The sequence below is a fragment of the Ranitomeya imitator genome, chromosome 1 (genome assembly GCF_032444005.1).
Source record: "Ranitomeya imitator isolate aRanImi1 chromosome 1, aRanImi1.pri, whole genome shotgun sequence".
NCBI classification, from domain to species: domain Eukaryota; kingdom Metazoa; phylum Chordata; class Amphibia; order Anura; family Dendrobatidae; genus Ranitomeya; species Ranitomeya imitator.
The window spans coordinates 859,424,790-859,440,865 of record NC_091282.1 but is presented as its reverse complement, the minus strand read 5'-3'; the positions used below and the strand labels follow the sequence as shown (position 1 = coordinate 859,440,865).

The following is a 16,076-nucleotide window of genomic DNA, read 5'->3' as shown; positions in this document are numbered from 1 at the left end:
AGATGACTTCCTCTTTGGTTCCTGTCAGGGCTCCGGCGCAGGCGTACTTTGTCTGACCTGTTGAGGGCAGCGTAAAGTACTGAAGTGCGCAGGCGGCGGGAAAGGTCAGAGAGGCCTGGCACCTGCGCACTGCAGTACTTTGCTCTGCCCTCTACAGGGCAGACATAGAACGCCTGCGCCGGAGCCGCGACAGAAAGCAAAGAAGAGGACGTCATCAAATGAAGATGGGAGGCGCTGGACCCGGACACCCACCACCCCTGGGTGAGTATAATCTAACCTCTTTCTTATCTTTCAGGTTACATCGGGGGCTTATCTACAGCATTCCAGAATGCTGTAGATAAGCCCCTGATGCCAGTGGCCTTAGCTAATAGGTGAAAAATGGGGTGACAGGTTCCCTTTAAATATATTTGCGCTGCGGGATGTAGCTCAAGCACAAACACTGAATCCTATCACACAGTATTACCAAACCAGTCTGCATGAGAAAGGGAGGCAACAGAAAAACATGAGGGCGTAGATGCTGGGGAAATAACTGGGACACAGACTAATTTTGATTGAGCTCAGTAAATAGGCAAAAAGCAAAGGCATTGTACTAGGAAAGTGTGAATTTTAACTGAGGAAGGACAAATAAAAAAATTACTTAATCTACGCTGCAAAGACATAACATCATGGATACATTTTTAACAACTGCGATATCTTGTGTTAGTAAAGGGTTGTATTTCTGCATTCTCATTCCTAAATTTCCTTGGCAGTCACATCAAAAACCTCATGCCCTTCCTTAGGCTATGTGTCCACGGGGAGTATTGGCAGCGCTTTGGACACAGTGGATACCCGGCGCCGCCCCCTGTTGTACGTGTGGTGATTCCGAATGTGTTCAGTGAAAACATGCGGAATCACCGCATCATACTTATGGACTGTGTTATTTATCTTGCGGAGACTGAGCGTCTCCGCAAGATAAATAGACATGATGCGGTCTATAAAGACGCACTGCATGTCCGGTTACGCATGGAAGCCGGATGCGGCCCTGTGCACATAGTGGAGACAGGACTTCATAAAATCCCCTCCACTATGCTGCACCATCTGGCCGCTGCGGCTGTACGAATAATCCTATCCGCAGCAAAAACTCAAGCAATACGCCCCCGTGCAAACATACCCTTAGGGGCTTTTAGCAACATACACAAGGAACAAGTACCAAATGGAAATAAGATTACCATCTATGATGGGTACCATTTACGACCCCACAAGTATCTTTTCTGTTATATGCAATCAAATAGGTAAATGGCTACTAAAGCCACAGCCAGCTCACCGATCACCGCAGGTGCATGCAACTCTGTCTATAACCAGGATGAGTAGCAGCAGAAAGTAGAAAAAATGTGACGTTCCAGCTCCTTAACCCCTTCATGACCCAGCCTATTTTGACCTTAAAGACCTTGCCGTTTTTTGCAATTCTGACCAGTGTCCCTTTATGAGGTAATAACTCAGGAACGCTTCAACGGATCCTAGCGGTTCTGAGATTGTTTTTTCGTGACATATTGGGCTTCATATTAGTGGTAAATTTAGGTCAATAAATTATGCGTTTATTTGTGATAAAAACGGAAATTTGGCGAAAATTTTGAAAATTTCGCAATTTTCACATTTTGAATTTTTATTCTGTTAAACCAGAGAGATATGTGACACAAAATAGTTTATAAATAACATTTCCCACATGTTTACTTTACATCAGCACAATTTTGGAAACAAAATTTTTTTTTGCTAGGAAGTTATAAGGGTTAAAATTTGACCAGCGATTTCTCATTTTTACAACGAAATTTACAAAATCATTTTTTAGGGACCACCTCACATTTGAAGTCAGTTTGAGGGGTCTATATGGCTGAAAATACCCAAAAGTGACACCATTCTAAAAACTGCACCCCTCAAGGTACTCAAAACCACATTCCAGAAGTTTATTAACCCTTCAGGTGCTTCACAGCAGCAGAAGCAACATGGAAGGAAAAAATGAACATTTAACTTTTTAGTCACAAAAATTATCTTTTAGCAACAATTTTTTTATTTTCCCAATGGTAAAAGGAGAAACTGAACCACGTAAGTTGTTGTCCAATTTGTCCTGAGTACGCTGATACCTCATATGTGTGGGTAATCCACTGTTTGGGCGCACGGCAGGGCTTGGAAGGGAAGGAGCGCCATTTGACTTTTTGAATCAAAAATTGGCTCCACTCTTTAGCGGACACCATGTCACGTTTGGAGAGCCCCCGTGTGCATAAATATTGGAGCTCCCCCACAAGTGACCCCATTTTGGAAACTAGACGCCCCAGGGAACTTATCTAGATGCATAGTGAGAACTTTGAACCCCCAGGTGCTTCACAAATTAATCCGTAAAAATGAAAAAGTACTTTTTTTTCACAAAAAAATTCTTTTAGCCTCAATTTTTTCATTTTCACATGGGCAACAGGATAAAATGGATCCTAAAATTTGTTGGGCAATTTCTCCTGAGTACACTGATACCTCATATGTGGGGGTAAACCACTGTTTGGGCACATGGTAAGGCTCGGAAGGGAAGGAGCGCCATTTGACTTTTTGAATGAAAAATTATCTCCATCGTTAGCGGACACCATGTCACGTTTGGAAAGCTCCTGTGTGCCTAAACATTGGCGCTCCCCCACAAGTGACCCCATTTTGGAAACTAGACCCCCCAAGGAACTTATTTAGATGCCTAGTAAGCACTTTAAACCCTCGGGTGCTTCACAAATTGATCTGTAAAAATGAAAAAGTACTTTTTTTTCACAAAAAAATTCTTTTCGCCTCAATTTTTTCATTATCACATGGGCAATAGGATAAAATGGATCATAAAATTTGTTGGGCAATTTCTCCCGAGTACGCCGATACCTCATATGTGGGGGTAAACCACTGTTTGGGCACTCGGCAGGGCTCGGAAGGGAAGGCGCGCCATTTGACTTTTTGAATGGAAAATTAGCTCCAATTGTTAGCGGACACCATGTCGCGTTTGGAGAGCCCCTGTGTGCCTAAACATTGGAGCTCCCCCACAAGTGACCCCATTTTGGAAACTAGACCCCCCAAGGAACTTATCTAGATGCATATTGAGCACTTTAAACCCCCAGGTGCTTCACAGAAGTTTATAACGCAGATCCATGAAAATAAAAAATAATTTTTCTTTCCTCAAAAATGATTTTTTAGCCTGGAATTTCCTATTTTGCCAAGGATAATAGGAGAAATTGGACCCCAAATGTTGTTGTCCAGTTTGTCCTGAGTACGCTGATACCCCATATGTGGGGGTAAACCACTGTTTGGGCGCACGGCAGGGCTCGGAAGGGAAGGCATGCCATTTGGCTTTTTAAATGGAAAATTAGCTCCAATCATTAGCGGACATCATGTCACGTTTGGAGAGCCCCTGTGTGCCTAAACATTGGAGATCCCCCAGAAATGACCCCATTTTGGAAGCTAGTACACCAAAGGAACTAATCTAGATGTGTGGTGAGGACTTTGAACCCCCAAGTGCTTCACAAAAGTTTATAATGCAGAGCCATGAAAATAAAAAAAAAAAAATATTTTCTCAAAAATGATCTTTTAGCCTGCAATTTTTTATTTTCCCAAGGGTATCAGGAGAAATTTGACCCCAAAAGTTGTTTTCCAGTTTCTCCTGAGTACGCTGATACCCCATATGTGGGGGTAAACCACTGTTTGGGCACATGCCGGGGCTCGGAAGTGAAGTAGTGACGTTTTGAAATGCAGACTTTGATGGAATGCTCTGTGGGCGTCACGTTGCGTTTGCAGAGCCCCTGATGTAGCTTAACAGTAGAAACCCCCCACAAGTGACCCCATTTTGGAAACTAGACCCCGAAAGGAACTTATCTAGATGTGTGGTGAGCACTTTGAACCCCCAAGTGCTTCACAGAAGTTTATAATGCAGAGCCGTAAAAATAATAAATACGTTTTCTTTCCTCAAAAATAATTATTTAGCCCAGAATTTTTTATTTTCCCAAGGGTTACAGGAGAAATTGGACCCCAAAAGTTGTTGTCCAGTTTCTCCTGAGTACGCTGATACCCCATATGTGGAGGTAAACCACTGTTTGGGCACACGTCGGGGCTCAGAAGGGAAGTAGTGACTTTTGAAATGCAGACTTTGATGGAATGGTCTGCGGACGTCACGTTGCGTTTGCAGAGCCCCTGGTGTGCCTAAACAGTAGAAACCCCCCACAAGTGACCCCATTTTAGAAACTAGACCCCCCAAGGAACTTATCTAGATATGTGGTGAGCACTTTGAACCCCCAAGTGCTTCACAGACGTTTACAACGTAGAGCCGTGAAAATAATAAATAATTTTTCTTTCCTCAAAAATGATGTTTCAGCAAGCATTTTTTTTATTTTCACAAGGGTAACAGGAGAAATTGGACCCCAGTAATTGTTGCGCAGTTTATCCTGAGTACGCTGGTACCCCATATGTGGGGGTAAACCACTGTTTGGGCACACGTCGGAATTGAGGGAGCACCATTTGACTTTTTGAATACGAGATTGGCTGGAATCAATGGTGGCGCCATGTTGCGTTTGGAGACCCCTGATGTGCCTAAACAGTGGTAACCCCACAATTCTACCTCCAACACTAACCCCCCCACACCCCTAACCCTAATCCCAACTGTAGCCATAACCCTAATCACAGCCCTAACCACAACCCTAATTCCAACCCTAACCCTAAGGCTATGTGCCCACGTTGCGGATTCGTGTGAGATTTTTCTGCATCATTTTTGAAAAATCCGCGGGTAAAAGGCACTGCGTTTTACCTGCGGATTTTCCGCGGATTTCCAGTGTTTTTTGTGCGGATTTCACCTGCGGATTCCTATTGAGGAACAGGTGTAAAACGCTGTGGAATCCGCACAAAGAATTGACATGCTGCGGAAAATACAACGCAGCGTTTCCGCGCGGTATTTTCCGCACCATGGGCACAGCGGATTTGGTTTTCCATATGGTACTGTAAACCTGATGGAACACTGCTGCGAATCCGCAGCGGCCAATCCGCTGTGGATCCGCAGCCAAATCCGCACCGTGTGCACATAGCCTAATTCTAAAGGTATGTGCACACGCTGCAGAAAAAGCTGCGGATCCGCAGCAGTTTCCCATGAGTTTACAGTTCAATGTAAACCTATGGGAAACAAAAATCGCTGTACACATGCTGCGGAAAAACTGCACGGAAACGCAGCGGTTTACATTCCGCAGCTGGTCACTTCTTTCTGTGGATTCTGCAGCGGTTTTACAACTGCTCAAATAGAAAATCGCAGTTGTAAAACCGCAGTGAAATGCGCAGAAAAAACGCGGTAAATCCGCCATAAATCCGCAGCGGTTTAGCACTGCGGATTTATCAAATCCGCAGCGGAAAAATCCGCAGAGGACCAGAATACGTGTGCACATACCGAAACCCTAACCCTAGCCCTAGCCCTAACCCTACCCCTAACCCTACCCCTATTCTAACAGTGGAAAAAAAAAATTCTTTATTTTTTTTATTGTCCCTACCTATGGGGGTGACAAAGGGGGGGGGGGGGGTCATTTATTATTTTTTTTATTTTGATCACTGAGATATAATCTATCTCAGTGATCAAAATGCACTTTGGAACGAATCTGCCGGCCAGCAGATTCGGCAGGCGCACTGCGCATGCGCCCGCCATTTTGGAAGATGGCGGCGCCCGGGGAGAAGACGGACAGACCCCGGCAGGATCGGTAAGTATGATGGGGTGGGGGGGTGGGGGAATCGGAGCATGGGGGGGTGAATCGGAGCGCGGGAGGGGTGGAACGGAGCACGGGGGGGGGGGGGTGGAACGGAGCACGGGGGGTGGAACGGAGCACGGAGGGGGGTGGATTGGAGTGCAGGGGGGGGGGTGATTGGAGCACGGGGGGAGCGGACACGAGCACGGGGGGAAGCGGAGCACAGGACGGAGGGGAGCCGGAGCAGTGTACTGGGCAGATCGGAGGGCTGGGGGGGCGATCGGTGGGGTGGGGGCACATTAGTGTTTCCAGCCATGGCCGATGATATTGCAGCATCGGCCATGGCTGGATTGTAGTATTTCACCAGTTATAATAAGTGAAATATTACAAATCGCTCTGATTGGCAGTTTCACTTTCAACAGCCAATCAGAGCGATCGTAGCCACGAGGAGGTGAAGCAACCCCCCCTGGGCTAAACTACCACTCCCCCTGTCCCTGCAGATCGGGTGAAATGGGAGTTAACCCTTTCACCCGATCTGCAGGGACGCGATCTTTCCATGACGCCAGATAGGCGTCATGGGTCGGTTTGGCACCGACTTTCATGACGCCTACGTGGCGTCATGGGTCGGGAAGGGGTTAAAATTGGTAAACCTTTATTTATCCAATTAGAAATTTCTTCATCTTAATAAATCCTAGCACAAACAGGAATGCATACTTTTCCACCAGTATGCATTCCTGTTTGTGCAAGGATTTATTAAGATGAAGAAATTTTTAAATGGATAAAGAATTAACAATTTTAAGGAGCTGGAATGTCACATTTTTCTACTTTCTTTTCTGTTAGGATGGGAAATGCTTGACATCATGTGAATGGTTGCCACACCAGACATCTCCATGAGCCCAAAGAGAACTTCATGCAGTAATGGATCCTGGACTAGTGCTCAACTGATGTAGTGTTCTGCTCTGGTATCAAACTATTGGCCAGACACAACCAACACACATCAACCCAGCCATACATGTGTAACAAGCATTTCTTATGAACAAAAAGGTCACCGACATTGGGAAAGATTTTATTATGACTTCACACAGTAGAGAAATTCTCAATGCTGGAGCATATTTGGTGGTAATGCCCATCACCTAGTGTGATATATAGCCTGTATGAATAACTATTCATTAGTTAAAAGTCGTACACTGTAAGAGGAAGAAGGGATGAGTCGTGCAAGCTGGAATTCCAGATGTTTCATCACTCATGACACGGCTCATCAGCTCTGATCACTAACAGGATATTTAGTAAAGGAAGGTTTAATCAGATGTGGATGCAACCCTACAGCATCTGTCATCAACCTATTGCTTTTATGTCTGCTGACTGATACAGATTAATACATTGACAATAGGTTACTTCTCACTAAGGCTATGTGCACATGTCCGGAATTGCCGAGGAAATTTCCGCAGCAATTACGGAACTCCCTGTCACGGGAAAAATGCATGCGTTTTCCCGCTAAACACTAGCATTTTACAAACGTAATTAGCTTGCAGTATGCTAGCGTTTTCCAAAAAACTGATTGACAGGTTGGTCACACGTGTCAAACATAGTGTTTGACAAGTGTAAACAACTTTTTACAATTGATGCTGTCTATGAAGCATCAATAGTAAAAAGATCTAATGTTAAAAATAATGAATCACAATATTCTCACCTTCCGGCGTCCCCGGCAGTCTTCCCGCTCCTCACGATGCCCCCGTTCCCAGTAATTCCTTGCGGCACTTACCCCAGATGACAAAGCGGTCTCGTGAGACCGCTACGTCATCACAGGTCATAGCTGCGAGGCATTACTGGGAACGGAAGCATCGTGAGGAGAGGGAAGGCTGCCGGGGACGCCGGAAGGTGAGAATATCATGATTTTTTATTTTAATTCTTTTAACAATTATATGGTTTCCAGGGCCTGGAGGAGAGTCTCCTCTCCTCCACCCTGGGTACCATCCGCACATGATCCGCTTACTTCCCGCATGGTGGGCATAGCCCCATGCGGAAAGTAAGCATATCAATGCATTCCTATGTGTGCGGAATCCCCGCGATTCCGCACGAAGAATGAACATGCTGCGCTTTTTTCCGGAATGCGATTCTGCCACAGAAAAAAAACGCAACATGTACACAAAAATTGCGGATTGCATTCTAACAATAGGATGCTTAATGTAAGCAGTTTTTTTTTTTTTGCGGTTTTATCGCGTTTTTATAGAAAAAAAAACGTGAAAAATCCTGAACGTGTGCACATAGCCTTAGATAGACATTTCACCTACGCTCCTTTACGTTAGCTGCCTACCTTTGATATGGTTCTCATGCTTACGCACCAATGCAATGTGATTTATCAAACTGGCCAATAAAAGAATAATCTGCAAGACTAACTGGGTTCGTTACCAGCAATATGAGACTAGACAGAACATGTATGAGGCCCCCAGTAGGTCACGTCTCACCTGCCAGATGCAGAGGCGTTGAATTTCTCCCTTGTGTGTCCCTGCAGTTAATGTTTTCTTGTGTGCAAAGCTTTTGCACTCTTGCTAAACAGCCTTTTTTAGCTGCATCGAGCAAAGCTGCATCTCCTCGTAACAAATCTTGAATGTCTGTATCCCCATCTTTTACCAAATCTAGGGGTGTATTCCCATCCCTGTTTTTCTTGGTTGGATCTGCTCCATGCTGGGAAAGAAACACTTTTTTTTAATTTGGTTGAAAAAGCTCTTAAATAAAGCAAGGGAAAAAAATAAATAATCAACACAATGTTCACGTCATCGATTTGCGAAACAGATTTATGTACAGCAAATATGAAAATCTACAGCACAATACAAGAAATCTACTCTTCATAATATCATTCAAATGCTAGTGAAAATAATCCATAAAGAAAATGAATGCATGACGTGGAATTTAAAGGGAACCTGTCACCCCGTTTTTTGAGATTGAGCTATAAATACTGTTAAATAGGGCCTGCGCTGTGTGTTCCTATAGTGTATGTAGTGTACCCCGATTCCCCACCTATGCTGAGAAATAACTTACCAAAGTCGCCGTTTTCGCCTGTCAATCAGGCTGGTCAGGTCGGGAGGGCGTGGTGACATCGCTGGTTCTTCCTCAGCTTTACGTTGGTGGCGTAGTGGCGAACAAGCAGCGCGCGATCTGCGCTGTCATCCCTTTCGTCGGTGGGGGCGGCCATCTTCCTGGGGCCGCGCGTGCAAACTCGGCTTTGGGAAAATGGCCGCCGCGATCCCTAATGCGCACGCGCGGCATCCCGCGGCCATTTTCCTGAAGCCCCGTGCAGCAGAGCACTCGATCTGCACACGCGCGGCCCCAGGACCAATCAGAGACCGGCACAGCATCGACGTAGAAATCCCGCGTCTCTGATTGGTCGAGGCCACCAGGCCTCGACCAATCAGCATCGGGCACAGCGACGATGATGTCATAATGGTTGCCATGGCGACGAAGATGTCATAAAGGTTGCCTCGACCAATCAGCGACGGGCACAGTCTGCCGCAAATTCTGGAATCATCATTGTCCATATACTACGGGGACATGCATATTCTAGAATACCTGATGCGTTAGAATCGGGCCACAATCTAGTATTTATATAATTGTCTAAGGGTTTTTCTGTGTCTGTCTGTCTGTCTTGGAAATCCCGGCTCCCTGACCGGCACAGCGTCGATGTAGAAATCCCGCCAGGCCTCGACCAATCAACAACGGGCACAGCGACGATGATGTCATAAAGGACGTAGACATCCCGCGTCTCTGATTGGTCGAGGCCGCCAGGCTGCCATGGCGACGATGATGTCATAAAGGTTGCCTCGACCAATCAGCGACGGGCACAGTCTGCCGCGAATTCTGGAATCATCATTGTCCATATATTACAGGGACATGCATATTCTAGAATACCCGATGCGTTAGAATCGGGCCACAATCTAGTATGTATATGTATGTATATATATATATATATATATATATATATATATATATATATATATATATATATATATATATATATATATATATATATATATATATATACACACACATATACACACACACACACATATTAATCTTTTGCATTTTAAAAATTTGCGAAAAGGAAAAAATGGGCCCATGCAAAAGTTTGGGCGCCCTGCATGGTTAGTACACAGTAACTCCCCTGGCTTTTGTAGCCAAAGAGTCTTTCAATTCTTGTTTTCATTTATTCTTCCTTGAAAAATTTTCCCAGTTCTGTGAGATTCCTGGGTTGTCTTGCACACACTGAAAATCGGTGGCTAGACCTCAAAATAGCAATGATGTTCAGATCAGGGGACTATGAGGGTCATTGTAAAACCTTCAGCTTGCGCCTTTTGAGGTAGTCTGTTTTGGATTTTGACGTGCGTTTAGGATCATTATCCATTATTGAATCCATCCTCTTTTCAAGTTCAACTTTTTTACAGATGGTGTTATGTTTGCATCATTGAATCCATTCTTCGCACTACCCATGAAATGTTCCCCAAGCCATTGGCTGCAACACAACCCCACTGCATGATTGATCCACTCCCCTAATTAATGGTTAGCGAGATGTTCTTTTCCTAAAACTCTGTGCCCTTTTTTCACCACTCATACCTTTGATCGTCGTGGTCAAAGGAGTTCTATTTTAACCACTTGGGTCCACAAAACTTTTTCCCAAAATGCATCAGGCTTGTCTAGATGTTCTTTTGCATACTTCAGATTTTATGGTGAAGACGCAGGAGAGATTTTCTTCTGATGACTCTTCCATGTAAGCCATATTTGTGCAGGTGTCTTTGCTAAATCTTTCTGAAGTTCTTTACAGCGGGGTTTTGACTGTCTCTCTAGAAATCCTACATGCAGCTCTCACAGAAATTTTGCATAGTCTTCAAGACCTTATCTTGACCTCCATTGTTTCTATTAAATGCCATTTCTTAATTACATTTCGAACTGAGGAAAGGGCAACATGAAAACGCTTTGATATCTTCTTATAGACATCTCCTGCTTTGTGTGCCTCCACCATTTTTATTTTCAGAGTGCTAGGCAGCTGCTTAGAAGAACTTAAGGATGCTGTTTTTTGCACAAGGTAAAAGGAGGCTGGGTTTTTATAAAGCTGGAAAAGCATCACCTCGCATTTCGTAATGAGGATAGTGAACAAGCAATAACCCTAACGTGCTAATTAAGGTGTGAAACTTTGGTCAAAGTTATCTGAGAATCTTCAGAAATTTTTGCAATCTTTTTGTTTGTCTAAAATACAAAGGAAATGTGTCATCTTTAGCGTTGGCCCTTCTAGAGATCATTCCATCTTCAACTTGCTCAAATGTTCACAATAACAGCAACTTTGTCTGTCTATATTTATGTGTGTGTACTGCACACACGTCCATACATAATATATATATATATATATATATATATATATATATATATATATATATATATATATATATATATATATATATATATATACATAATATATATATATATATATATATATATATATATATATATATATATATATATATATACCGTAGATATATAGATATATATATCTCACATGTACATCACAAAATTAGAATATCATCAAAAAGTTAATTTCAGTTCTTCAATACAAGAAGTGAAACTCATGTATTATATAGAGTGATTACAAACAGAGTGATCTATTTCAAGTGTTTATTTCTGTAAATGCTGATGCTTATAGCTTACTGCCAATGAAAACCCAAAAGTCATATCAGTAAATAAGAGTAATTAACAAAAACCAGTGTATGTATTTAAACAGCGGGAGGAATAAGGATTGGACTTGTCACCACTGAGTGGCAGGATTGCTTTCTAATTACCAACAGATTTCAACTGGCTTTTTGCGCCTCTCTTTCTTCATGTGTTCAATACATTTTCCTGGTGTCATTTCTCATTATGCAATTGAGTGAGGAAAGTGGTGGTAGGCCGCACTGCCAAAGGTCCAAAGTATGATCATAAAGAAGAGGTATGGATGTTGTTTATTTTGTCAATGCATTTAAAGGTTTTCAAACCCCTTCATCAGGATTAAACCACAATAATAAATATATTTGAACCTTTGGCACTACAAATTCCTAACCACCACTTTCCTCACTCTACTACATTATACTCCAATTGGTGGTCCTGCAGCAGCCTTCACATGCCTCTATGGGAGTTGGGACCATCACAACCCTACAAGCAGAGATCACTTTTAATTCTTTATACTCCTTTGCCACCAGATAAGACCCTGTTTTGCGCTTCATGCCTCTCCAGGTACTCTATGTTATTTGTGTATTTCTCATTATTACACACAACTTATTTATATATGTTTTGATTTCTTTGCCTACTTTTGTCCGGCCCATTCTTGATCATGTAGCACACAGTGAACAAAGGAACATCAAGACCTCTGGAGTTGAAATTGTTGACATTTTTCAACAATTTTGGTTTTCAAGTCCTCAGACCGTTCACTTCTCTTTGTTCTCCATGCTTGGTGTGGCACACACAGACACACAATGCAAAGATTGAGTCAACTTTTCCCCTTTAATTTGGTTTCAGGTGTGATTTTCATTTTGCCAGCAACTGTTACTTGCCACAGGCGAGTTTGAACAAGGCTTGAACCAAAGATGTTTACTTACAATTTTGGAAAGGTGCCAACAATTTTTTCTTCCTCAGTTTTGAAGTTATCTGTAGAATGTGCCTTTTATGCTTTTTGCTATTTTTTCTTGTGGTGTGAAAAGACACACAAAAGAAATAAATGTGTGTAGAAAAAAACATCTGCAATTGTAATAGTTTCCTGGGAGAAATATGTCATTTTCAGGAACAGTTACTAGGGTGGAAACACGAATATATATATATATATATATATATATATATATATATATATATATATATATATATATATATATATATATATATATATATATATATATATATATATACACACACACACACGGTATATATATATATATATATATATATATATATATATTCACACACATATACACACACACACACACCGTATGTGTATATATATATACACATATATACATACACACATACACATATATATATATATATATATATATATATATATATATATATATATATACACACACACATACACGCATACATATACACACACATATACATTATAAGTACACACAGACATATCTATACACACACACTTATTTCTGAAAATTAGGTTTAGGCCATTCTACATGCTGCTTTTTCAACAAGGTTTTGGAAATGATACCAATGTGTCCTTTGCTAACCTTTTGAGATGTATATTCTGGCTTCCATAAAATCTCAAATATAAAAAAAAGTATACAGCTTCCCCTGGCATAAAAAGAGCAACAAAATTTAATTTATTGTTTCAATAACCTTTGGAAAATTTGTTTTTGCCTTTGTAATGAGTTTCCAATGCCCACTAGTGCAAAGCTCTATAAAAACAAAAATAAAACCCGCAAGCAATGAGTAATAACTATGAACCAGCTCCAATAAAATATTTTGCCATCTTACCTTTAATAACAGTTTGCAGATCTCATATTTTCCTTTAGCAGCTGCTTCATGTAGTGGAGTAAATTTCCAGAGGTCTGCAACATTTACAGAGGCTCCATGCCTCACTAACAACTCCGCCACTTCATAGTGCCCATAGGAGCAGGCATTGTGCAGAGGGACTAAGCCACTGCACACAGAAAGAAAACATTTTTATTTCCTTTACATTTTTTTTTTTCTTTACTTGATTTACATAAATAACAATGTAGGAGCCTGGACCACAATATAATCTGCAGGAAAATATTTGCCTTAAGAATGTATTGCACATACAGAAATTCCATTATGTCACACACATATACACGTGGAGCACGACGGTCCAAAATTCAATCCATTAAGACCAATGGGAGAAAAATTATTGTTTCAGTACTGCAAATCTCGGGCTGGAGTACGCAGAGGGTTTTGTCATTTAGGTAGAAAATAAAATCTTTCTCCCAAAAGTAAAGTATTTGTGGCAAAAAAAAACGAAAACTTTTTGCTATTGGGTTTAATAAAAATAATTTGCAATGTTTGTCTTTTACGGCCTCTATGTTGCACTATGTTAGCTGTAGAAAGAATGATCTGAGACTGTCACTGAGCCCAGTTTGACAGTTTTTAGGGTATGTGAAAACACGTCAGGATTTTTAGCGTTTGTTTTTTTGCGGATTTTCGCCATAAATAAATCCGGTAAAAAAAGGCTAACATTATGCATCCTATCATTTAGAATGCATTCCGCATTTTTTGTGCAGATGTTAGCGTTTTTTCCCGCAAAAAAAACGCATCCCGCAAAAAATCCGGACATGCTCATTCTTTTTCCGGATTTTTTGCGGTTTTGCTATCAAAAAGGTCATTCAGGGGGAAAAAAAAAAAAACGCAAAAAATCCGCAAAAAATCAGCGCAAAAAACGCACAAATTCCGCGAGAAATTCGCGCGAAAAAAAAAAACCGCGGATTTCTGGCAGAATTCTCAGGATTTTGTCAGGAAATAATCCTGACGTGTGCACATACCCTTAGCGTTGACATTTTTTTGGAGCTCCTTTCAGTAATGACCACAGACCATATCAAAGTTGTGCAGGGAAGCAGAGTCTGCAAAAGCCAGAGCAGTAAAGTTTTTATTAAACACAGTTGCAAAAATAAATTTTTGGAACCAAGTATATGCACTTAAATCAACAACAAAAAAACAAACAAACAAAAAAGTGGACAACCCCTTTAAGTATTCTTCTGTAGCGTAGAGGAACATGGTACTGTATAGTAAAGTACTGTATGGAGGAGAAAACACTTGCGCCAGCAAACACGGCAAGCAATAAAATCCTGGCCTGACCCTGCGGAGAATTTAGACTATCTCACACTAGTTGCAGCCACAGGAATGGGAACTATCAGAATTAATTACACTCCAGATCCTCAATGTCAGTATAAAAAATTAATTTGTTTTGAATATTGAATGGATTGGTTGTAGAAGCGAGTTCAGGAATTCAGAGGAAATTAGTATTTTTTTGACACCGGAGTATAAGCCGCACCCAACAGAGAATGGGATAACAATATTTATACTACTTAAAACCTCTTTGGTTGTCTAAGGAAGTGCAAGATATAAAGGCATCCTGTCACCTGATGCACACTGCCCAAACTACGGGCTTCTTGGATCAGAGCCTCGCTGCAGTACTGCATCCGGGTCCACTTCTTTCTCACATGCTCCAGAATTTCAGAGAAAATTTACTTTAAAGATCAGGACGGGAACCAGAGCCAAAGAATAGACTAGTCCAGCTCTCGCTTGCTTCTCCCAATGCTGCTAGAGCTGATTGACAGGTCTCTCCCTAGGTCAGTAATTATGGCAGCAATTTGGCAGTGAGGATATAGTTTAATATGCCAGCAGAATGGTGCCTTAACATGAATCTTGATTTTGGATTATGCATGCAGTACACACCATATCACTTACTAGAAAAGACAGCCACTCTGGATTTAAAATGTAAAGTGGAGTGTTAAATACTGTGCGACAGCCCTGCTCTGTACTATAGTCACACATCCATTGTAAGGCTTATATAGATAAATATTACAGTTTATATACTGACTGACGAATTACTGTGCCGATGCACACCAGCACTATAGAGTAGCCGAGCCCTGATAGAGCAGGGTAGCTCTGGGACTATGTTCAGCAGGAAGGAGGACATATGTTTATTGCTGCTTACAGTCCAGAGGAAATATGAGCTTGCTTCTAAGTGGAGTACCCAACAGAGAAGTATTGTGATATTAGTCACTGTGCAGGTAGGTCATGTAAAATAAGTGAGTGTGAGCATGCACAGCTCTTGCAGTTATTCCAAAAGGCGCTTTTTAAACGCTTTGCCTGATCATAAAGGAAGTAGTCATGGGTTCCTGGTGATGCTAAATCTCTGTGACTTTGGATGGAAAGACATAGGAATGTTTTAGCAATATTTTTTTCTTGCTAAAAAAAAAAAAAAAAGAGTCTTTGTATGAAAAAAAAAAAAGTAATTTCATAAATTTAAACACAAATGAAAACAAAAGTTACAGTTTAAGGAGAATCTGTAAGCTCATGGACACCTTTAAATCTTCTTTCTGTTGTTGCATTCCCAAAACATTAGCGTTTTAAATTAAAATCCAAATGAGGGGTTAAGTGCTCTAGGTGCGTCAGAGCAATTAAAAAGCATCTGCTTCCTGAGCTTGCTTCCTCACCTGCTACCAGCCTCTTTAGCTTGATTGATAGCTCATTGTTTGAGTCCCTGATGTCACACAGACAAATGAACTCTCAATCAAGGTAAAGAGGCGGATGCCAGGCAGAGAAAAAAATTGGGAGACATAGGTTCATTAAGTAAGTTACAGTAAGTACAGTCCAGAGGATTTCACCCTT

General features: G+C 41.6%; 1 protein-coding gene across 3 annotated transcripts in view; it reads right to left on the bottom strand.

The window, feature by feature from the left end:
- The window catches only part of TNKS (tankyrase), a 310,108-nt gene that overhangs the window by 35,490 nt on the left and 258,542 nt on the right, over positions 1-16,076 (bottom strand). For all 3 annotated transcript variants that reach the window (XM_069742119.1, XM_069742100.1, XM_069742109.1), the window contains exons 15-16: positions 13,206-13,371; positions 8,171-8,390 (exon numbers count right to left, since the gene is read on the bottom strand). In XM_069742119.1, the coding sequence (XP_069598220.1) occupies positions 8,171-8,390; positions 13,206-13,371 (386 nt within the window). The remainder of the gene's footprint in view (positions 1-8,170; positions 8,391-13,205; positions 13,372-16,076) is intronic.